This window comes from Cervus canadensis, chromosome 30, assembly GCF_019320065.1.
Source record: "Cervus canadensis isolate Bull #8, Minnesota chromosome 30, ASM1932006v1, whole genome shotgun sequence".
Taxonomy (NCBI): Eukaryota; Metazoa; Chordata; class Mammalia; order Artiodactyla; family Cervidae; genus Cervus; species Cervus canadensis.
Window position 1 is genome coordinate 2,272,874 of NC_057415.1, and position 24,559 is coordinate 2,297,432.

Sequence of the window (24,559 nt, forward strand, 5' to 3'; positions counted from 1 at the left end):
GCCTGCGCAGCCGGGCGGCGCTACGCCGCGAGCGCAGCGCGACGAGTCCCCAGCGCGCAGGCGCAGCGGCGACGGCGGCGGCGGCGGCGGCCCGGCCGAGGTGCGCGTTGGGGGGGAGGGGGGGCCGCAGAGGAGCATGAATGGAGCAAAATGGCGGATCATGTGCAGGTGAGAGGAGCTGCGGGGGAGGGGGCGGCCGCGGAGAGTGGGGAGTGGGGGCGCGCGCGGCCCGAGGGGCTCGGGCAGGGTCGGGGCTCGCCGGGCCCGCGCCGCCGCCACTCGGGGCTCCGGAGACGCCGCCCCGTCCCGGAGCCCTGGGGCCTTTCCCGCCTCCCGGGCCGGGGGCCTCCTCCATCCCCTCCCACCCGGTCCCACGCCTCTCGCGCGGGGCTGGAGGTTCAGTGATCCGCGCCCCGGCGGGCACAGCCTACATCGCTTATCAGTGACTGTCCTCACGCCGGAGGGAGGCCTCCCGCAAGTCCTCAGTGCCCCCCAAGACGGGGGCGATAGGGAGACCCCTTGCCGACTCTGTCCTGAGGGGCACTTCCCGGTCACACCCGCCGGCCGTAAACAGATAACAAAAAGAATACCTCGCACTGATCAATCTCGCTCTACCGAGTCTTTCCCGCCGCCTTCCTCTTCTCGCCCCCGAACATAAGAGACCCCCTCCCTCCTGCCTCCTTCCCCGCTCCCACGGGTTCGCCCATCACTCCCCCACTCCTGATCGCACTGCCTGCGGGGCCGAGCTCCCCGATCCTCCAAAATGGGTGCTCAGGCCTGGGCCCGCCCTCCCTCCAGTCCCCCTATCCCCAGTGAAGGAGTTGAGTGCCCACACCTCCTCTGAAACGTGGGGTGGAGGGGGTGTGTCTGAATCGAGAGCTGCAACATTGGGTGCAGACGTTTGCTCTGGAGGGTCCCCATGGGGCTGCAGAGCTGCCCCGGGCGTGCTTTGGGCCCAGGCCACTTTTCTTCAAAGACAGGGCACAGGCCCTGGGAAGGGACAGACCCTTAACCGCTCCTAAAAGTAGCTGGAGGAGTCAGGGTTATTTCTTGCAAACTCGATAAAGTTTTTCCTTTCTGTGCCTTAGATCCGATAATTTTATGACACAGTTATTGTTACAGTTATATTGTCAGAAACCTTTGGATTTTCTAGGTAACCGCACGGGTTTTGTGTTGTGGGAAGTAGAAAGTAGAGAGTATAGCAAGTGTGTCTCCTTATTTTGCATATTGTATAGTTATCATTCCTCAAGTAAAAAGGAGAATCTTCTCACGTTTTGTCTACAAGGAAGTGGGGTGGTGTGGCTTCTGTCAGTTTCTTTGGGAGAGAACGGACTAAATTAATTCTCAGGCCAGGGATCAGTAGAGTAAATCTTTGAAGGGGGAAGCACAAGTTATCAGGACAGAATTATATAGAAAATTGTAACCACAGATGGAAGACCACAGATTTGTATTTGAAACCCAGTATCAGTAGCGTAATTCAGAAGTAGCAATAAAACTTGATACAAGGTGATAATAATAATACTGTAGTTCCTTGAGTTTTATAGCAACCATTTCTAAGAAGCATGTAGGATTTTTATGTGATTTTTTTTTTTCCTTCCATCCTAAAAGAGTAGATAGGCAAGAACTACTTCTGTCATTTTGAGGAAACCGAAGCATAGAACTGATGTTAGATTTATTTAGGAAGTGGATTGGAGGCTTCTGACTTTGGGTCCCATGCTCTTATCTACTGGGGAAACAAAAAAATAGTGTCAGAGAGCATTCCAGAATATGGTTTGAATAGATAGCCTTTCCGATGATGCTTTGGAAGACAGGAAGTTCGTGTACTTTTATGAATATACATGTCTTATTTCTTGCAAAGAAGTCCCTCTTCGTGTGATCTCTCCCACATTTTGAGTCAAAAAGGTTGTCATTCCTCACGAGAGGAATGTCAGGATGAGTTCAAGTGGTCTTCATAGCACTTACGTCTCAAAGGAGGGTCTGCCTTAGTAAGGAGTTGTTTTTTTTTTCCCACCCACCCCAACATAAAAATCTACCAAATAAGAACTTACAACTTTTCAAAACAAAGGGGACTAGGCCAGTTCAGTGCTTCATTTTATTTCAGAGAGTTATAGTATGTTACTCTCTAAATTAGTGGTCTTTTCAACAACCAGATAAGTCCATGAAGGAATTTTTTCTCTTTATGCTTTTGTTTGTTAGACCACTAGATTACTTTTAGTTTTGGATACTTGGAGACTTAAACATGTACTTTATTGTAGCAGAAAACCTTCTCAAGAAAAAGATAAATTCTCCCCTGTGTGGAATGAGTAAATAAATGAAAAGATTAAGGACAAATCTGAAGTGCTTTGAGGGGCAGTATTTTTCTGAAAACACTATTGGGATATGAAGTTTAAAAAAGCCTACCACTGATTCAAGACAGTGATAATTTGAAAGCTTCATGTGTAGTTCTAAATAGTTGAGTCATTATGTAGCTAGTGCTTTCCTGAACCACCAGGGTGAGCAGTTTTGTGTTGTTTTTTCTGTTGACACTAAGTAAGTGTCATATGATTCTTAGGCTGGAGTCCTGAGCATCTCTTCTGATAAGTATTTAATGGAAGTCACAAAGCGATAGTAATGGAAAATTACAATATTTTGATTTGTCTTTTAGCTCTGTTGATGTCAGTAGTCAAGTCTCTTCAGAAGAGAGACTTGTAAGAACCTTCTCGTTGTGATAAGTTTCTTACTCTTGGTTTTAGAGGACTTTATCTAACAGCCACCAAGGAGGCAGTGATTGTTAAAAAATCAAACTCATTTGTATTTATCTTCCTAAAATGAATGGTCCTCCTTCCATTTTTTTAAAAAACTTATTAAGTTAGATGAAGATAATGAGGATTTGTTATTTTCACTTGCTGGGTAGTTATTGTAAAGAAATGAAAGTTAGCTTAGTGTACAGTGGTAACAGAAAAACTAAGAAGGATCATCAGATGTTAGTTTTAATAATGCTAGCTGGTATCCAGGCTCTTGAGAGTAAAAGGAAAATGTATATGATATAATTGGTTATTAAGTATATTATTTAACATATAAGTCTATATACATATGGGACTTCCCTATAGCTCAGATGGTAAAGAATCCCTCTGCAATGCAGGAGACCCTGGTTCGAACCCTGGGTCAGGAAGATTCCCTGGAGAAGGAAATGGCAACCTACTCCAGTATTCTTGCCTGGAGAATCCCATGGACAGAGGAGCCTGGCAGGCTACAGTCCATGGGGGTGGCAAAGAGTCAGACATGACTAAGTGACTAACACACATGTAAATATATTAAATGAATGATAATTCTGGGGTTTTGTTGGATTTATTCTATTGTTATCCCAGGTCTTACTCAGACTCTTAGAGTATTATTTACTGGTCTCTGCATTATGACTGAGTAGTAACAGAAAATACAGTTTCCACATAGTCATATTTGTTTAAATATTGACCACCACCGTAACTCTAGGGGTCAAGAAGAATCATTAAAACTGGCAGGTTAAAATTTAACAGAGTGCGAAAGTTTAGCCGGTTTAGAGGAAAAGATAGTTGTCTTTTTAGCTTTTAAAAACATGCAAGGAAACATGAAGGACTATGGGAGATTTATTTTGAGAAGAGAATTCTGTACAACTTTGGAGAATTTTAAAGGGGGAAAAATAGTTACTTTTGTAATTTTCTTTCGGCTAAACTGATACCGTAAGGGCTTAATGTGCCCAAAGCCCTTTGCTGTGCTGGGAATTGCAGAGGACTGGGGGCTGAAAAAGATACTGGAGCCGGACTGCTGCAGTGTCAGATTCTGAGACTGTCTTGGGGAGGCTGCAGAGTGCAGATGGATAGAAGAGCTAATACATTGATTGCAAAACATGCTACACTTGTGTTGGATCATACGAAATAGCTACACATTCCCTCTCTCACCCCAGCTACCTCTCCTGTGGATTTGTACAAATAATATGTCTGTGTTTTAGACGGACACCTTTATATGTACTTGATAATTCTGACAGTGTTGCTACCTCGTGTGAGAAAAGCCTTCAGAAGAATTAAGGGTTGTCTACGTGCATGTGATACCATTCAAGCACGCAATAAAACAAAATATTTCTGTAATGGAATCTCTAATTTAGATGGAGGTAGGAAAAGGGAGCATTAATAAAATCCCTGTTCTGTATCTTACAGATAAATTAACTTCCATTTGATCCCAAAATTGATGTTCATAACCACCAGCTGTATTTTCTTTCTTCTTGGTTGGGTTTGGAACATGATATTGTACCACAGCCCTTCGTGAGGTGCAAGTTGCCAATTTAAACCGATAAGCTGATGTGTCTATAGGTACAACTTCCAAGGCTACTTTGCTCACTTTTGTATATGTAAGGAAGAGAGTATTTAGATATTGCATCATATATGTATATTTTTTTTTTCTTCTTTTAAACATCAAACATATATTATCTCACAGATATTCTCAGAGTCAGGAATCCGGGAGTGTCTTGACTAGATGGTTCTAGTTGAGGGTCTGGTTGTCAAGCTGTCAGCTGAGGCTGTGGTTCACCTCCAGGCTTGACTGAGGATGGAGGACCTGTTTGCACGCTCACCCACACGCTCATTGGTAGGGATTAGTTAGTTGCAGGAGGGTGGGTGGGGGCCACAGTGCCTCACTGGCTATTGTCTGGAGGCTTCAACTCTTCACCACGCTGACCCTTCCTAGGATGTAATTTTTAAGGACTTCTTTTTTTACATTATGTAATGATATCTGCTATGTATCAGTGACCCATCTTTGTTAGGTGTTGTGTTTTTTTTTTTAAACCTCTTATTGAAATATTCCTTCAGACAGATACGAAAATAATAATTTTTCAGCCTGATGAATTTTCACAGAGTGTGCACTCTTATAACCAACACCCAAATCCACGATGTTTTTACTGCCTCAGAAGTCCCTCTGATGGCCCCCTCTACAACTACCCACACATCCTTCCTCCTGAGGATAATTACTGTCCTGTCATTTGATTTTTAAGAATGCTTTTAGGAGTCCAGCTGTGGAAGGCCTATCCATGAGAACTTGAACTTCAAAGCCAGGGGAGAAGCAGCATAGAAGACTGGTTCTTCAGTTTGGGGGTGACTTTGTTTGTTTGTTTAAGAATGTAATAGAAGCTGTGTGCTCTAGGGAGGTAAAGTATATATGTAAAAATTTGCCTACAATTTCAAGCTATTTAAGTACTGTAGAATTTGAGTTTAAAGATACATTACTTTTTAGGTGAAACACCTATCATATTTTATTGAGAAACTGATTTATAAGTCTTTCATAAGCTAGTTTAGGGTCTCAGTATATATTCCTGGAGAGTTACATGCAGGTTGAATTTTTAAATTACTGAATTTTTGAGGATGATGAAAAACAGTGAATGGCTGTTAAGCATTTAATGTCCTGTCTTACACATGCAAGGAAGTACAAGATGTGATGTCCTATTTTCAGGGGCCTTGCATGGTAATTAGATACTGAATCTGGGTTGAGTTGTGAATTTGTAGTGAGACATTGTTTTTGTCAACATATCCCTGAATGAAGGAGCTGTTGCTTCCATCACCTTTACCCCATTCCAGTATATCTGAGTTTGCACCTCACACTGAAAGTGAGTGACTCATGGTGGCAGGAAATTTTCAGTGAAATGAGATTGGTACCCAGGAGTCCATATCAGAATCTTGCGGAAAGGAGGGGAAATGTCAAAAAGTGAGTCTTAAGTGTATCTGATATTTGCATCCATGGCTCCTTACCCCTTCATACCTGTTTGTGCACACACACACAAAGACACACATACACACTCGTACTGTCATGAGTGGAAAGGACACATTTGAGAGAGGGCAGCATTGGAAACTTCATGCTAGCATTGGTTGGACTTTTAGCTTCTAACCATTTTACATGATCTCGTTTAATGCTCACAGCAACTCTACACAGTAGGTATTATAGAGATCATAGTGATGTTCCTTGAAATAGGCTGATGAAAGGACCTGGTATCTCTGGAAGACGAGAGCGCTACTGGAAGATTTAGGTTACAGTGTGGTGGTGGTTCTTGCACACCTCGCTGGTTGGGGGTGAGCAAAAGGGTGATACAGCACCGTGCTGAGCCCCTTGATGTGTGTTATGCCATTTAATTGGGCAACTAATTTAGTCTCCTTGAACCTGAATTACAGGTTAAGTCCCTTACAGGCTTCCCTGGTGGCTCAGATGGAAAGAATTTCCCTGCAATGCAGGAGACCCGGGTTCGATCCCTGGGTCAGGAAGAGCCCCTGGAGAAGGGATTGGCAACCCACTCCAGTATTCTTGCCTGGAGAACTCCATGGACAGAGGCGCCTGTTGGGCTACAGTCCACAGGGTGACAGAGCCCGACACAACTGAGCAGCTAGCACTTAAGTCCCTCACAGGCTTCCCAGGTGGCACCAGTGGTAAAGAATTCACCTGCCAACGCAGGAGGGGCAAAAGATGCAGATTCATTCCATCCCTGGGTTTAGAGGATCCCTTGTAGGGGGAACTGGCAACCCACTCCAGTATTCTTACCTGGAAAATCCCATGGACAGAGAAGCCGGGGGCGGGGTGGGGAGGGAGGATTGGGGGGCAGTCCGTGGGGTCACAGTCAGACACGGCTGAGCACACACACACTTAAGTCCCTTATACTTTCAGCATTCTGCTAGGATTTTAGTTGTCATCCTTACCACTCTCTCCCAAATAAAGCCCCATCTTCTCAATTCATATGTACACTGTCATAAATTTTCCTAAGATATTTATGCACATACTTATATTTCCATTGCATCTATTTTAAATATGACTTCGTCTCCTCCACCTACCAATTTTTGTTGTGGAATGTGAGGGCTAAATCTGTAGCATGTCTCACAAATTGAGCCCTGTTATACCCCAGATAATAAGTAAAGAGCTCTCTTAAGCAGTAAGCAGTGAAGGACATTTTCTGTGGTGCCAAGAAATTAACATTATTAGTCAGATGTTGATGCTTGTAGCCTAAAGAATGATTATCACTTAAAGTCCCTGGGTTTAAGCCTCTCTTAGAGAAAAATTTAAGATGAAAAGCAGTCAAATGCTTTCCTATAAATACTTGGGAAAACAATTAAATTAATGAATATTCCTGTACTACATCAGGAAGTTGTGATCCTGTAGCTGTGGTGGCCTTTTAATTTTTAAGTGCACGAACCTATGTTGGTCACAAAAGCTGATCTCATTTCTAGTTTGTATGATAAATTATGATACTTGAAGTGTGTAGTTTCAGAAAGAATTGAGCGTTATGCTAGACATATTCCCTAACATCTGAGTCAAGTATATGGTTAAAAGGGGTGTATTTAAGGTCAGAAATGGGAAAGGCAGAGTTTTCTAAAGGATTTTTTTTAAGCCTATTTAGTAATATTTGCAGAATTTTGAAAAAGTGAAAGTGAAGTCTCTCAGTCGTGTCCAACTCTTTGTGACCCCATGGACTTAGCCTACCAGGCTTCTCCGTCCATGGGATTTTCCAGGCAAGAGTACTGGAGTGGGCTGCCATTCCCTTCTCCAGGGGATCTTCCCAACCCAGGGATTGAACCTGGGTCTCCTGCATTGCAGACAGACGCTTTACCGTCTGAGCCACCAGGGAAGCCTGGTGTTTTGAAAACATGTGTCTTAAGTTTAGCAAATAATTTCAAATCTCAGTTTTTTCAACCAACTCATCTTCATTAACTCCTGAATTTTGGTATTTTACTTCTCTGTTCCAAAGCACATTGTCTAAAGTCAAGTATGACATTTAATTTGACTCTAGAAACCTGTAGCAGTGTTTGCTCTGAGAAGAATCTGGGGAGCCATGTTTGTATCTCACATATCTATACTCAGTTAAAAAATAAAACTATCCTATCTTTGACCAATGTATAGCTATAGACTATTTAAAATATTTTTTATTTTTTGTTAGTAGGTGATGTTTTAATCATTATTTTGCCATTGCTTCATCTGACAAGTCCCTGTAAGTTCTTGTCAAAAACTAGCCTAAATTTAAAAGAATGAATAAAACTTAACCAGAAAATGGGACCTTGTTTTCTTTCCTCTTAATGTTTTGAATTGATAATGTTGTTCCAGAGTTGAGCATATTTCTTCTAGTCTTCATAGACATATATATTTGTCATATAACAAATATTTTCAAACAAATTGAATCTGAGTGACAGGGTTTTTTGTTTTTGTTTTGTGATTTTTCTTAAGTAAGGACAATATTTCAGACATGTTACAAATGAAAACTTGTTTTAACCTAAAGGATTATTTACTAATGCTTGGAATCCTACGTTTTAGTCTTACTTATGATACATGTTCCAAACAGAGAGATCAGAGTGTATGAATAGGAAAGGTTTTCAATTCACAGAATTCCTAAAACTTGTCTGTTTAAAGCCCTTTGATACAAGTAACTACTAATGTGCCTACAGGTCCCTTCTGCAATGATGGTGTGAGACGCCAGGCTAACTTAACCTGTCCCCTGCTTACCCATCTCCTCAAGTTAAACAGCACTTATAAAAGTGAATAGAACAGTTCACAGAGATTGCTGTATATAAATCTAATGCCAGTGGAATCAAAACTTGCTTTAAATCACCTTTATATACAGTAAACAGCATCCATTTAAAGTGTACAAGTTGGCATATACATACCTTTGACTGCTTTACCACAATTAAAATACAGAACATTTCCTCCTAACTGCAGTCTGCCCCTCTCTCAGCCTTTAGTTCTTGACAGCCCTCATCTGCTTTCTGTCACTGTAGATTAGTTTGTATTTCCCGGAATTTTATGTAATGCATGTACTATGTACTCTTTGGGTTTTGATTTGTTTTACTCAACACAATGATTTTGAGTTTCACTCCCGTTTGTCTCATAGTATCAGTAGCTGGTTACTTTTTATTGCTGAGTAGTATTTCATGGTATGAATGTGCCACTTTATGTATCCATTCGCCCCTTGGTGGTATTTGGGTGGTTTTCCAGTTTTCAGTCCCTCTGAATAAAGGGTGTATAAATAGTTATATGGGAGTCTCTGTATAGACATAAATTTTCTCTTACATACTTGGAATAGGGTTACTGAGTCCTGTGATATGTTTAAGCTTTTAAAGAAACTGCTGAAGTGATTGTGGCATTTTACTTTCTCACCAGCAGTGTGTAATAGTTCCCAGGACTCTCTATCTGCTCCAGCCTTTGGTTTTGCCATCTTGTGGGATCTTCTTGTGGTTTTAGTTGGCATTTCCTTGATGACTAACGGTGTTGTGTATCTTTTCTTGTGTCACTGGCCTTTCTTGTGTCTCATAGGCGTACAAGCCAGGCTGGTGCTTTGGCTCCACAACCTGTTCTCGAACGGCCTGAAAACTTAAGAATAGTTTTTGCATCCTTAAATTGTTGAAAAAAATCTAAAAGAGAACAATAATAATGATGTTCCATGACACATGATAATTACATGAAATTCTGATTTCTGTGTGCATAAATAAAAGTTATATTGGAACACAGCCACAGGAACTCCTTTCCAAATTGTGTATGGCCACTTCTGTGTTACAGTGTTAGAGATGGATAGTTGCAACAGAGACCATTTGGCCTCCTGGCCCACAAAGTCTAAAATAGTTACTCTCTGGTCTTCTACAGAAGTTTGCAGATTCCTGAGGGTATGTCCCCTCAAATCTATTGCCTGACCCTTCAGTGGGGAGAGGGCTAGCCCAGTATGGGTCTAACCCAAGCCCAGCTTGACAGGAACCAGATCAAACTTGATACATTTTGTTGACACTGGCATTTATGCTGCACTGTCCAGAATGGTAACTACTAGCCACATTTTGCTATTTTAAAGTAAAAATTAAGTTCTTCATTCAGCTGATCACATTTCAAGTGCCCAGTAGTCAGATGGTGGCTGCCATACTCTACAATGCAGTTACAACATCTTTCCATTATCATGGACACTGCTGTTGGACAGCGCTGCTCTGGAATAAGAAAAATCTGCCACAGACCCAAAGAGATGGTCACAGAAGTGGAACATAGGTTATAGAATTGTTTTCCTGTATGCCTACAAATATAAACTAAATCCTCATTCTCCCAAGTGTGTGAATGCAAGTGGACACATTTAATAATTTAACATTATAGTTCATGCTCTGAGCCTGTGATGTTTTTTCTCTTACTTAGCCAAGGGAAAGAGAGGAAGCAGTCAAATCATTAAAGAAATTCAGAATTTTACTGATAGGAAGTAGTGTTTTAGAGACTTTTAAAAAGTACCCTAAATGTATTCTTTGCCAAAGCACTTTGCAGAAACAGACCTTCTAAAATCCCCCTGTATTTGTAACCATTTTACAGATAAAATGAAGGGAGACTATTGAGGAAGGTATTAATTATATCACTTATTCAAGATGCTAACCCTTACAGAGAACAGACTTATGGACACAGTGGGCAGGAGAGGATGGGACGAGTTGGTAGAGTAGCATTGAAATAGATACATTTCCTCGTGTAAAACAGATAGCCAGGGGAAATCTGGTGTGCGACACAGGGAGGTCAACCCTGTGTCTAGAGGGGCGGGGCGGGGCGGGAGGTGGGAAGGCGGCCCAGGAGGGAAGGGATGTGTGTCCACGTGACTCATGCGCTTTGTTCTGTCCTACATCAGAAGCTAACGCAGCACTGCAGAGCAGTTAGCCTCAATTAAAAAGTTTTTAAAGATGCTAAGTCTTGATATGCTAGCAGTTCTGGTTCCCTTTAGTTACTAATTTTAAAATATTATTGACCTTAAAGTTTTTCATAATTACAGCATTAGCTTTGAAAATAACCCAGAAATATTAGAAATTAAAATGGTTGAAACAACCTGTTTCATTCCTTTTAAGATTTTCCTTCATATCAGTGATAACTTGTTTTGTGGTTCAGCTCTTGGGGACAGACATAACCAATTTTGAATAATGAAGTGGAGCTCAGTAAATCCATTTTCAAGTAGTCACCCTCTTCTTCAGGAAAAAACATGTAATTATTATAGGCTTGCCAGTGGCTCAGTGGGAAAGACTCCACCTAAGATGCAGGAGACATGGGTTTGACCCATGGATCAGAAGAAGGAGCCCCTGGAGAAGGAAATGGCAACCCTCCCCATTATTCTTGCTTGGGAAATCCAATGGACAGAGGAGGCTGGCGGGCTATAGTCCATGGGGTCACAAAAGAGTCCGACACAACTTAGTGACTAAGCAACAAACAGCAGCGATGTAGTTATTATAGTGGATGAATTATCTTGTTCTTAACATAAATAGAAGTATTTATAAATTTTTAGTGACTAGACAGCCATGTCAGTGTAATCCACACCAGAAATAAATGCTTTGCTGCACCAGCCAGCAGTGAGAAAGTAGAAAGTGGGCATTCTAGTGATGTTCTTATATGTAGATGTAAGGAGGTGTATAGTGAGGGAGGTACGGCATCAGTGCTCAAGGACCTGAATAACTAGAAATGTGTACCAGTAGGGCTTCCCAGTGGCGCTAGTGGTAAAGAACCTGCCTGCCAATGCAGGAGACGTAAGAGATGTGAGTTTGATTCCTGGGTCGGGAAGGTCCCCTGGAGGAGGGCATGGCAACCCACTCCAGTGTTCTTGCCTGGAGAATCCCTTGGACAGAGGAGCCTGGTGGGATACAGTCCATGGGGTCGCAGAGAGTCGGACACGACTGAGTGACTGAGCGTGCGCAGACACACGGGCTGTAGAGTGAGACGGATGCCAGGCTTCCCTTGGAGGGCCAGGGGAGGCGTCTTAACGTGCTGAGTGCTTAAGCCAGATCCAAAAAGACATGGTCTCTCCCGGTTGGTAAGAGTATACCTGGCAGAGGGAATGCCATAAGAAAAGATATATTTGTACACACACACGCACACACATACATACATATGTATTTATGTGTATATGTGTATATATATATACATATATGTATACATGGAACATTCCAAGAAAGTGAAAGCAGTGAAATGTTGCTGCTGTATAGGGAATAGAGGAGCTAAGTGAGAAATGAGACACTGATGGTGGAAGAGACCAGAAGGTAAAGAGCCTGTTACATCTCGGTAAGGAATTTGTACAGTGGATGTGCAGTTGAAAGCTTTTAAATAGAAGTGACAGAATAGTCACATCACTGTGGTGATGATATAGAAAACTGATTGGATGTAGACAGTGCAGGAGATCAAGCAGTAGACCACGTAAGAAATAATTGGGACTTGAACTGACGTAAGTTAGCTGTGAGGATGGAGAATAGAAAATTGATGTTAAGGAGGTCACACTGTGGGGTTTGGTTAACAGTTGAATGTGTAAACTGAGAAGGCAGGCTTCTACATTTCTGGGCAGCAAAGTTGATAGTGAATGAATGAACAAGATGTTGAAGAGATAGTAAGGTCAGTCTTAAATATGCAGATTTTGAAGTGCTGGTGGACATTTGAGTGGCGGTGTCCAGTAGGCATTTCTTTACTGTTATCAGCTTGTTTAGAACTCATATTTTCATAGTGAAGGTCATAGCCTTCAGATGTAAATATGTAAAGTGTTAGCTGCTCACGATACACCCCTATCATATTTCTTACCAAGTCTTAACAGCAACTGTAAAACTGGAGTGAAACTCTTGGTATTTTATTCGTTTGTTTCCTGAAACAGCCTCAGATTGTGTTACCAGAGGCAGGAATAAAATGCTTTTGACAGTTGGCTGGGAAATTGATGTGTGCACATGCATGTGTACTCAGCTACTTAGTCATGTCTGACTCTCTGTGACCCCAGGGACGATAGCCCCCCAGGCTCCTCTGTCCATGAGATTTCCCAGGCAAGAGTGCTGGGGTGGGCTGCCTTTTCTGCCTCCAGGGGATCTTCCCAACCCAGGGATCGAACCCATGTCTCTTGCTTGTCCTGCATGGGCAGGTGGGTTCCTTACCATTGCCCCCGCCCCACCTAGGAAGCCTGAAATTGACATGCATGCAGTGTAAACAAGAGGTCATATTTAAAAGTTTGAGTAAAACTTAGTGTTGACAGCTCTAGCCATCAGTATCTCTTAAAGATTCTTTATTGTTAAAGCAGTTAAAACTAAATCCGCTTGATCTTGAACTGAATTTATAACCCTTGGTCTGTTTTGTCTTCCCATCCTATTTATATTTTTTGGAAAACCAGATTAGTTTTTTTACCCTCAAACACTAGTTATCTCCCGTCATAACTAATGTTTGAGGGGTATCCAGAAAAAACTTCTTTTTTAAAAACTCATTATTTCTTCTATGAGAGGATTCTTCTAAATCTGTTTCCCAACTTGCCTGGTCTTCCTTGTTGGCTGACTTGATGAGTTCTTGGATTTTTTGGCAGATCATATAATAGTGTAGACTTAAGGCAAATTGATATTTTACAAACCTGTTAAGGGAAAAATTATTTAGAATTCCAAAGAATCAGAAAACTGACATGTATGGGGCATGTATGCCAAAACTTAAGAGACATTTACTTAAAACACTTTTTTGCTTTTTCTGTCAGAGGGTAAATAGAGAACTCCAAATTCTAGCTTCTTTGAATCAAAGTTTAGGGTTCTAAAATTAAGTGTTTGTGATTACCTTTATCTTTTTTCCTTTAATAGTCTGTTTTGAGGGCTTCCCTGGTGGCTCAGCTGATAAAGAATCCACCTGCACTATGGGAGACCTAGATTCAATCCCTGGGTTGGGAAGATCCCCTGGAGAAGGGAAAGGCTACCCACTCCAGTATTCTGGCCTGGAGAATTCCATGGACTGTACTCACAAAGCGCTGGACACGAACTGAGCGACTTTCACTTTCACTTTGACCTCCTTACACTTTTTGGTGGAGTCTTCTGAAGGAGTACATATAGTATTTGGGCTTTTCTCATGGGAAAAGAGATAAGGAGAGTTGAGAGGCTTTCTTCTGAATTTTTAGATCAGTAAAAGCTCTGTTCTCTATGCCTTTCTTAAATCTTCTTTCTTTCTTACTTACAAACATTTAAACTTTTTTTAACAATAGTTAGAATGCTACTCAGTAGGCCGGAGGAGATGCTATCTTAATATCTCAGAATGTTAAATCTCAGCAAGGCTTAGAAATTACAGGCTGTTCATTCTTGATATGGACAGGCTGTTCGTTCTCTATATCTCCAGTCGTGTCCAGCTTTTTGCCACCCCATGGGCCGTAGCCCGCCACGCTCCTCTGTCCATGGAATTCTCCAGGCAAGGATACTGGAGTGGGTTGCCGTTCCCTTCTCTAGGGGATCTTCCTGACCCAGGGATCAAACCTGAGTCTCCTGCATTGCCAGCAGATTTTTTAAAACATACAACTGGGGGAATACAAGGGAAGTTGGCCTATATACATGGTATATGGTTTATTTGATATATGCACTGACTTCTTTTAAAGATCAAAGATGCGTTTCTGTAGGACAAGAAAGTAGTAATTGGCATGTGCTATAGTATTTTACTTTACTGCCACAGTTACAGGGCTACGTGACGTTCCGAGGTTTTCTTACGATGTTACCATTATTGCTGTTGTTTAATAGATGATGTGCTGTTTTGAAAATTCCTATAATTGAAAGATTCAGGGTTATATAAATCATGAGTACCCCAATCACATGTACAGGTTTAAGACTAGAGTACCACCCTGATCCCTGTGTTTAAATAGACAATTATTTTAATGATATACAATAGTAGCTTGCTTCCTCTTTAATATTACATTTTATTTAAGAAAGCATTTTAAAGCCAGTTAAACATGTCTCCACCAAATACTGTTTTTGTTTAGCTACAACTGAGTATTTATGATGTTACATTTATGAATGCGATAATTGTGTTACATACCCATGGTAACGAGAATAATACTGTTACCAGTTCATGAAATGGGATTAGAATCACATAATTTTTAAGCTAAAAAGAATCTTAGAGTGTGATGATAAAATTTTTAAAAATTTACATGCCCTCTTTTTCAAGGATAGCTATATATGTGTATATATATATATGTGTGTATATATGAGGATGATAATGCAAGAATTTTAACTATCCCGGCCATTAAAATCTTAATTTTGTTATACAACTAGCAGAATTAAAGAAAAAATACAAGTCAACATGCTTAAGGAAGTTTATTAGACAAGAATAAGTTTAGACAAGAAAATGGTTTTTCAGACTATGTATTTCCTTTCTATGGGTCAGACACAATGCTAAATACTAGAGAAAAAGCAGAAGGGGAAAAAAAAAAAAAAGGCATGATAACTTGCTCAGAGATAGCTACTTAAAAATTGTACCAGTAGAGCTATATTTACAATTTGTGATAAGTGATATGAAGGGAAAAAGCATGTATTGAAATCTTTGGAGAGTGATTTCTTATTTTTATTATTGGATGGGGATATCAAGGAAAGGAAGGGAACAGTGTACCAGTCAAAAAGAAACGGCGTGTTTAAAGGCCCTGAGGTCAGCAAAACCTCCTCTTGCAGGACTAGAAGAGACCATCCTGTCTGCAGCTTAGTGAACCAGGGGAGATGAAGCTACACAGATTAGCAAGTCCTAGCATATGATGAATCGCTTTGGAGGCATTCAAATCAGATTTTGAGAGATTTAAATGATTTATTAAAATGCTCATTCAAGACAGAAAACAGCAAAATTCTGTAAAGCAATTAACCTTCAATAAAAAAATTAATTTAAAAAATGCTCATTCTATAAATTGAAAGAGCATGGAATGAAACTTTGTGTAGTGTCCAAATTCTCATTTTCAGTTGCAAGGATGCAGGCTGTAATAGCAAGAAGAAGGAAGCACATCACAAAGGAGATGGTGATTATCTCTGATTTTTTTTTTCCTTTCTGTGTTTTCAGTCTGACTATTAGTAGTATGAGAAATGATACGACTAAAATAGGCATATTTGTATTAGTAAATGAGGACTGTCTTTTGACCAAAATACCATTTCCCCCAAGGTAATTTGTTATCTCTAAGGACTATAGTAGTTGTATATATAGTAAACGTTATGTTTTGGTATATTGTATGTGTGTGTGTGTATACCTTATGTGTTACATATATATTACATTTTACCTTTAGTTCCTGCTAGCTGGAACAGTTACTCTGGTATTCCTCGAATATCAACTGTTTCCCTCAAGAATAGTTACTGTCCTTTGGTAAAATGATTCTATTCTGAATATATTGCTATTTACCTAAAAAAGTAAATCTCAGATTTTTTACTCTACATTTTATCTGTTGAAATTCATTTGAGGATAAATATCTAATTTCACTTTTCCCGTGTGGATTTTCTTAACCTTGTTTGTTACATAGTGCACTCAGCTTTTCTCCACAATCTGTATTGCCCTGGCTCTGATTTCTTTTGGGTTTGTTTGTTTGTTTTCTCTGTTTGTTCCATTGGTCTATTTCTCTGTCTCTCTACCTATACCATGCTGTCTTAATCCATGTAGCTTTATAGTAACTTTGGGTCTCTGGTAAGGTGAGTGCTCCCAAGCTTGTTCTTCAAAGTAGTCTCCATTATTCTTGGCCCTTTTTCTCTTTTGTATGAATTTTACTCTTTAGGAGGGGGAAGGAACTTTCCTATTTTTCTTTCCTCCCCTCTCCTCCCTCCTTTCTTGTCTCTGTTTTGTAGAACAATTTAAATAAGGTTGATATTAGTACTTAAATATTTGGTAGCATTTACCATGAATGTTTCTGGAGGTGAGACAGTAGATCTTTTCAAGTTTTCTTTTCCTTTTTGAGTCACTTTTGGTAAGGTGTAATTTTCGAAGATTTTCCACTTTATCAGAGTTTTCTAATAAATTGACATAATTCCATAGAATTGTTATTTTTTTTAATTTCTGTACTGTCTTTCCAAATGAGTTGCCTTTTTTTCTTACATGTGCATCTTTTAGTAATTGTTTCAGCAATTTGAAAAAAGAAACTCAGTCTGCTTTTGTCTGAAATGTTTTTATTTAGCCCTCACTTTTGAGAGACGCTGTAGCTGGGTATAGAAATACAGCACTGCCCCTCTTCTCACCCACTGAAGAGTCTGTCCCATTGTCTGCCGTCTCCTGTTGCCAGACATTCTGTCAGCCTCCTTATCATTTCTTTAGTAAAATTACTGGATGTTTCGCTGGGACATAACAGTCTGTAACAGTCCCAGTTTTTCACTCCTATTGTCTTGGGGTCCCATCTGGTTTAACATTTGTCTCAGGGAAAAAAGTGCCCCAGTTTGGAAAATAAATTACGTAGTCACTCTTAAGAGATCTTTTTGTTTTACTACAAAGTGCGGTGGGTTGATATTTATTGATTTGGTTTGGTGTATATTTCTTGAAATTAGAGATTTCTAGTTTTCATCAGTTTTGGAAAATTCTCTGAATATTGCCTTTTGCATTCTGTATCTTCCATTCTGGAAACCGTTTTAGACATATGTTGGATCATCTTGTTCTGTCTCCTGTATGTCTTAACCACTCATATCTCATGTCTTTTTTTTTTCTAGTCCGTATAATTTCCACAGATTTCTCTTTTAGTTCACTAATTCATTCTTCAGCTGTGATTATTCAGCTGTTTAACTCACCTACTAAAGCTTTTGGTTTAATCAGCTTACATTTTCCAAAGTTTTATTTCCTCTTTATTCAAATCTGCCTCTTTTTTTCATAGTGTCTTATTCTCTTAAGGTTTTGATTATTTCAACATCTGTACTCATTTCTGTCATGTTATCTTATGTGAATTTCTTAGAGGTTTAATTCTGTTGTTTACTGATTCTTGCTCTCTTCATATTGTCTTCTTTAGATTATGAGATAAACTAGAATAGAGATTTGTCTGTGGTCTGGATTGGAGGTGCCCTCTAGTGGAGAGGTTTTGCATTTAACTCTACCCAGTTGGAAGTGTCCTTGGCTCAAGGTCAATTTATATTTTAGTTTCTTGACCTGCAATTTCCTGAACCAGAGTTTGACACCTCTGTTTGGTTACAGATTCTCAGCGGATGTTTTTTGCCCCTTTACCCAGAGTCCAGATTAAGATAGACATGCTTCCTTATTGTCTCCCTCTGTGGTGGGCTGATTTTTAATTTACTTTTTTTTTAAGCCCACCTTTCTGAGACATTTTATATATTAGTATGAATCAAGACTCCTTGGGGGCTCATTTCCAGCTCCCACCCAGTGCAGGCCTTGAATGTCTCTTGTCCTGTACAGAAGTCACCGTGTAAACCCCTAGATTACCAAGACTACCTCCCCTATCTGCACTAGGACAGTCACAGGTTATCTTTTATGCTTACTTCTCTGGATTTTACTTTTCTCTTAGTTTTTGGCACACATTGATTCCCCCTACTCTTTAGTTACCACAGCCATGCATTTAAAGTTACTTTTGTCTTGAAATATTTAAATAGCAACTCTAGATGTTTGTGTCAGGAAGGTTTGGAGCTAACTAGCTGACCATATGGTTGCAGCCAGAAGTATGAACCTCATTTATAAAGTATTTTCAGATGAACCATTTCTTTTGATTTTTATGTCAAGGTACGTGCTTCCTCCAGGCAAGCAGAATAATTGGAAATTGTGCTTTTTGCCCAAAGTCAGAATCATTGAGAGCCAGGATTAAAACTCTAATGTTAAGCTTCAAGTATAGACTTCTTTTCCACTAAGTACAAATAGGATCAAGTCACGTATTTATTGGTATGTATATTTTTTACTAAATAACTTGGTCTTTTGCTTCGTTAGGATTTTAAAAGGAATTTATTTTTTTAGGCAGTGTGGTTTAGTGGAAAGAGCATTGGATTTGAAGCAGCACCTAAATTTTAATTCATTTAATGGCAGTGTAACTTTGGGCAGATAATTTTAATCATCGAAGCTTTAGTTTTCTTACTGTTGTCTGGGGTACTGGGAAAGTGAAAGTGTTAAGTTACTCAGTCATGTCTGACTCTTTGCGACCCCATGGCCCTCTGTCCTTGGAATTCTCCAAGCAAGAATACTGGAGTGGGTAGCCGTTTACTTCTCCAGGGCATCTTCCCAAGCCAGAGATCAAACCCAGTTCTCTTGCATCTACTGTCTGAGCCACCACTTCCTTCTGATTAAATCCGGGGCCCCTGCAGTACCCCTACAGTCCTTATGAGGAGTGTGTGTGGACAGGATCTTTCTTTCTCCAAGTTCTGCAAACCCCCAGGACTCAGTCTGCTTTCGTTTTTATTTCGTTTTCATGTCTGTTAGTGGCCCCCATCCTGCCCCATCTGACCCATCCTGACCCCATTCTGTCCATTAGAGCTTTCTTTTCCCAAACATCTTTATGGACTATATCCCCCTGAAACAGTGTCATAGGACCTTTTTTTCCCCCTAACAGCTTTACCCCTAATCACTACCGAAGGCTAACCAGCAATAACTGTTATAACATTATATGAAAGTGAAAATGTTAGTTGCTCGTTTGTATCTGATTCCTTTTGACCCCATGGACTATAGCCCATCAGGCTTCTCTGTCCATGGAATTCTCCAGGCAAGAATACTGGAGTGGGTAGCTGTGCCCTTCTCCAGAGGATCCTCCTGACCCAGGGATCCTATCAGCATCTCTTGTCTTTTATTCATGTAATTCTGTTAAATAGCCAAAGTGAAACACTCATTGCTCTTTAGGTAGAATTTTCAGTTTTTTCATTTGAAAAGAGGGAATAACGTCTGCTTCATATTGGGTGGTTTTGAGGATGAAAAGAGGGTTAAGGGGTCAATGTTGAGTGGTTGATTAGTCTACTTGCTACTGCATCCCAGCCTTAGCAAAATAGAAAACTGACTCTGTCATCAACCTTGATAGAGTCAAGGTCACTCGTGGTAGACTCAGTCTTTGACTGATGATTCTGTGAGTTTTTAGTCATAAAAAGGAATGATATACTGCCATTTGCAGCAACTTGGGTGGACCTAGAGAATATTGTACTTAGGGAAATAAGTAGATAAAGTGAAATGCTATTTGATATCATTCATATGTGGAAACTAAAATATAATACAAGTGAATGTATATGCAAAACAGAAACAGATTTACAGATCCAAAAAATAAACTTGGGTTTACCAGAGGGGAAGGACACTTAGGAGTATGGAATTATCAGATACAAACTATGGTATATAAAACAGATAAGTAACAAGGGTATATTGTATAGCAAGGGAATTATAGCCATTATCTTGTAATAAGCTATAATGAAGTATAACCCACAAAAATAGTGAATCACTGTGCACTACACCTGCAACTGTAACACAATATTGTAAATCAGTTGTACTTAAATTTTTAAAAATCATTAAAGAAGAAAAGGAATTTTTTTTAGGAATAATATTTTAAGAAAAAAAATAAAATTTCCTAATTTCAAGGTAATAAATGTGAAAAACCGGAAAAAATTTTTAGATCATTTGTAGTCCCACAGTCTAGATATAAATGCTTAACATTTTGTTGTATATCATCCAGTTGTAAATTTGTAAAATTGGAATCAATATAGCATTAAAAATGTATTTTCCTACTTTAAAAAAAACTAATCTTTGAGTTTCAAAATTTTACTCTATTGGTTCAGATGGTAAAGAATCCTCCTGTCATGTGGGAGACCTGAGTTTGATCCCTGGGTTGGAAAGATCTGGAGAAAGGCATGGCAACCCACTCCAATATTCTTTCATGGAGAAGCCCCACGGACAGAGGAGCCTGGCAGGCTACAGTCCATGGGGTCGCAAAGAGAGGACATGACTGAACGACTAAGCACACAGTACAATTGAGCTCAAAAAATTGTAAACTCTCATATTTTCTGAATTTTTCAATATGATGGGAAAAATTTTAGAGTGGTATATATCTGTATATGTAAACTTGTTTGTAGATTATAAATTACCACGATAAAGCATAGACAGATTCGTTTTGGTTGAATAAGTGAATTTTATTTGGGTTTATTAAATGTATTTCCAAAGTACACTTGTTGTTAAACTATTTATTTGCTTTCTAAAACATCTTGATCTGTTGGCAGAAATACTTTTGATCTCTCTGTTACCAGAATTAAAACTCTTAGTTCTTGTATAATGGGAAAGACTTGTGTCTGGTATTTTGCTGCCTGCCCCACTGGACCTGAGCTTAGTGTACGTTTCAAGCTGTGCTTGTCAGATTCCTTAACCTTCAGAAGTTCTTAGCTGTTTCCTTCATACTCCCACCGCTGTGCCTCTTACTGCAGGGTCCCTATGTAAAACAGCCTACTAGTTGTCAGAAAAGATATTCCTTTTGAATTTATTAATTACTAAAAGGCTTTAAAATCACTGAGAGTTTTTGACTAGTAACTCTGGTTAGTTGTAAAGAATCAAGCAGAAACTGAAGTGCCCTGGAGCAACGTGGAAACCTGCATTTCTGTTTCTCAGTGCCTGCTTTTCGGTGTCTCTGTTGCTCTTTCTTAAAGCAGTGTGTATTTGTTGAGCAGCTACTGTGTTCCAACTGGTATTCAGTTTTTGGAAGTAGAAATGTTATATGGATAAATGAGAATCTTATGGATAAATGAAAATCTGGAAAGGTCTTGGGTTAATTTATAAAGAAGATAGAAAATTTGTATTAAGTTCCCATATTTATTAAATGTTTTATTAGTAAAGTTTCAGAAAAATAAGCTATGTTTATGAGTCTTACATATAAGTTTTTCTAAAACTTTTTCCATATATAGCCCTTTTTAAAAGGACAAATGGGGTCTCACTGATCCCCCATATTGATTTAAGATAGGTCAATACATCTATTTTAACTTGTTTTAATGTAACAGATATGAATAAACATAAAACTAGACATAAACTTCACAGGGTTGTCCCTCTTGTGTTAGGTGCTCTGTTGTGTCCAACTCTTTGTGAGCCCAGGGACTGTAGCCTGCCAGACTCCTCTGTCTATGGAATAGAAAAATACTGGGCAAGAATACTGGAGTGGGTCGCATTCCTTTCTCCAGGGGATACTCCCAAACTAGGGATCGAACCTAAGTCCCCAGCATTGCAGGCAGATTCTTTACTGTCTGAGCCACCAGGGAAACCCTTATGCAACTATAAACACGTTTTATCTTAGGAATTACATAAGATAAAATCCATCATTTTGAAAATAGTTAATTCAGTGGCTTCCAGTTTATCCACAGTGTTGTGTGAGCATCAGCCACTGTCTAACTCTGGAACATTCTCATCACCCCAAACAGAAACTCCAATCCATTAAGAAATTTCTAAGTTCTGAGTTGAGCTTGCCAGTCTGTTGTGTGCCGTGTGATGACCCAATTTGCCCTATATTTTTCTTCAGAGGAAAAATGTACTATAACTTGGCCTTCAGTTGGTAGAATGCATCATTTACGTATTAAGTCTGCCTGCACCTTTTTTATTAGCCCTAAATTATTCAAGAATAACTGCTTGGCCCAAGTACATCCCTAAGCAGGTATGTGAGCATCAAAATTGTGAAGTCGTACTTGATAGTAAGGTGATCAGCCAGATGATCCAAATTAGGCTTGTATTATTTTAAGAACAATCACACAAGGGAAAACGGATCACTCAAATTCTCATCGAGAATGTATAGTCTCACTGAGACTATACCTGAGGATCCCAAATTGAGGAACACTGTTTATATAATTGTTGAGGTCTTGTGTGTACTTAATGAGAATGAGAAGCATGGGCATTTTAAATCTCTTATACTTGAGAAATTTTAAGATAATTACTCTGCAGTGTGGGAAAAAATGTCTTTTTGGGAAAGTCTTATTCCTATCTCATTTTGGTGAAAAGAAGCTATTTATTTACATAATTTTGTTCGCAGGGAGCATGAAAAGTCTTTCTTCCTTTTAGAGATCAAATTGTGGCATCCCTTATGAACCAAGCTAATGAGATTTAGTTTTATTCTGAAAACCAAGAAGTCATTGAAGAATTTTTAAAAATATAATTAGCAAAACATTTTCTAATCTCTTAAATTTTGTCTGAACTTGGCATTTCTGTTAAGAAAATAGTATTTTTAAATCTACCCTGAATTTTGTCATGTATTTGAGAACTAATTATAGTTATCAGCCTTTTCCACTGTTTTTGCTTATGGACATGGAACTTTAGGTGTAAAGCTAGTCTTTCACTAAACTAAAATTTAGTCTTGGATGGCCAAAATGTGCTGTTTAGAAATTTGGCACAGAAGTTAATCAGTTCAGTTCAGTTCAGTTGCTCAGTCGTGTCCGACTCTTTGCGACCCCACGAACCACAGCACGCCAGGCCTCCCTGTCCATCACAAACTCCCGGAGTCCACCCAAACCCATGTCCATCGAGTCGGTGATGCCATCCAACCATCTCATCCTCTGTCATCCTCTTCTCCTCCTGCCCTCAATCTTTCCCAGCATCAGGGTCTTTTCCAGTGAGTCAGCTCTTCACATCAGGTGGCCAAAGTATTGGAGTTTCAGCTTCAACATCAGTCCTTCCAGTGAACACCCAGGACTGATCTCCTTTAGGATGGACTAGTTGGATCTCCTTGCAGTCCAAGGGACTCTCAAGAGTCTTCTTCAACACCACAGTTGAAAAGGATCAATTTTTTGGTGCTCAGCTTTCTTCACAGTCCAACTCTGACATCCATACAGGACTACTGGAAAAACCACAGCCTTGACTAGACGGACCTCTGTTGGCAAAGTAATGTCTCTGCTTTTTAATATGCTGTCTAGGATGGTCATAACTTTCCTTCCAAGGAGTAAGTGTCTTTTTATTTCATGGCTGCAGTTGCCATCTGCAGTGATTTTGGAGCCCCCCAAAATAAAGTCAGCTACTGTTTCCACTGTTTCTCCATCTATTTGCCATGAAGTGATGGGACTGGATGCCATGATCTTTGTTTTCTGAATGTTGAGCTTTAAGTCGACTTTTTCACTCACCTCCTTCACCCTCATCAAGAGGCTCTTTCGTTCTTCACTTTCTGCCATAAGGATGGTGTCATCTGCATATCTGAGGTTATTGCTATTTCTCCCAGCATTCTTAATTCCAGCTTGTGCTTCTTCCAGCCCAGCGTTTCTCACGATGTACTCTGCATATAAGTAAAATAAGCAGGGTGACAATATACAGCCTTGATGTACTGCTTTTCCTATTTGAGACCAGTCTGTTGTTCCATGTCCAGTTCTAACTGTTGTGTCCTGACCTGCATACAGATTTCTCAAGAGGCAGGTCAAGTGGTCTAGTATTCCTGTCTCTTTCAGAATTTTCCACAGTTTATTGTGAGCCACACAGTCAAAGACTTTGGTATAGTCAATAAAGCAGAAATAGATGTTTTTCTGGAACTCTCTTGCTTTTTCAGTGATCCAGCGGATGTTGGCAATTTGATCTCTGGTTCCTCTGCCTTTTCTAAAACCAGCTTGGACATCTAGAAGTTCACAGTTCATGTACTGTTGAAGCTTGGCTTGGAGAATTTTGAGTATTACTTTACTAGCGTGTGAGATGAGTGCAATTGTGTGGGAGTTTGAACACTCTTTGGCATTGCCTTTCTTTGGGATTGGAATGAAAACTGACCTTTTCCAGTCCTGTGGCCACTGCTGAGTTTTCCAAATTTGCTGGCATATTGAGTGCAGCACTTTCACAGCATCATCTTTCAGGGTTTGAAATAGCTCAATTGGAATTCCATCACATCCACTAGCTTTGTTTGTAGTGATGCTTCCTAAGGCCCACTTGACTTCACATTCCAGGATGTCTGGCTCTAGGTGAGAGATCACAC

The 24,559-nt window shown here is 39.9% G+C and overlaps 1 protein-coding gene and 1 non-coding gene across 3 annotated transcripts in view; one reads left to right on the forward strand and one right to left on the reverse strand.

Moving 5' to 3' along the window:
- The first annotated feature begins 37 nt into the window (after positions 1-37).
- The window catches only part of XPO7 (exportin 7), a 93,641-nt gene continuing 69,119 nt past the window's right edge, over positions 38-24,559 (forward strand). For both annotated transcript variants that reach the window (XM_043452930.1, XM_043452931.1), the window contains exon 1: positions 38-168. In XM_043452930.1, coding sequence (XP_043308865.1) covers positions 151-168 — 18 coding nt within the window. In that variant the 5' untranslated portion in view covers positions 38-150. The remainder of the gene's footprint in view (positions 169-24,559) is intronic.
- Positions 7,538-7,609, reverse strand: TRNAC-GCA. Its single transcript has one exon. It is a non-coding gene; the product is annotated as a tRNA-Cys (tRNA).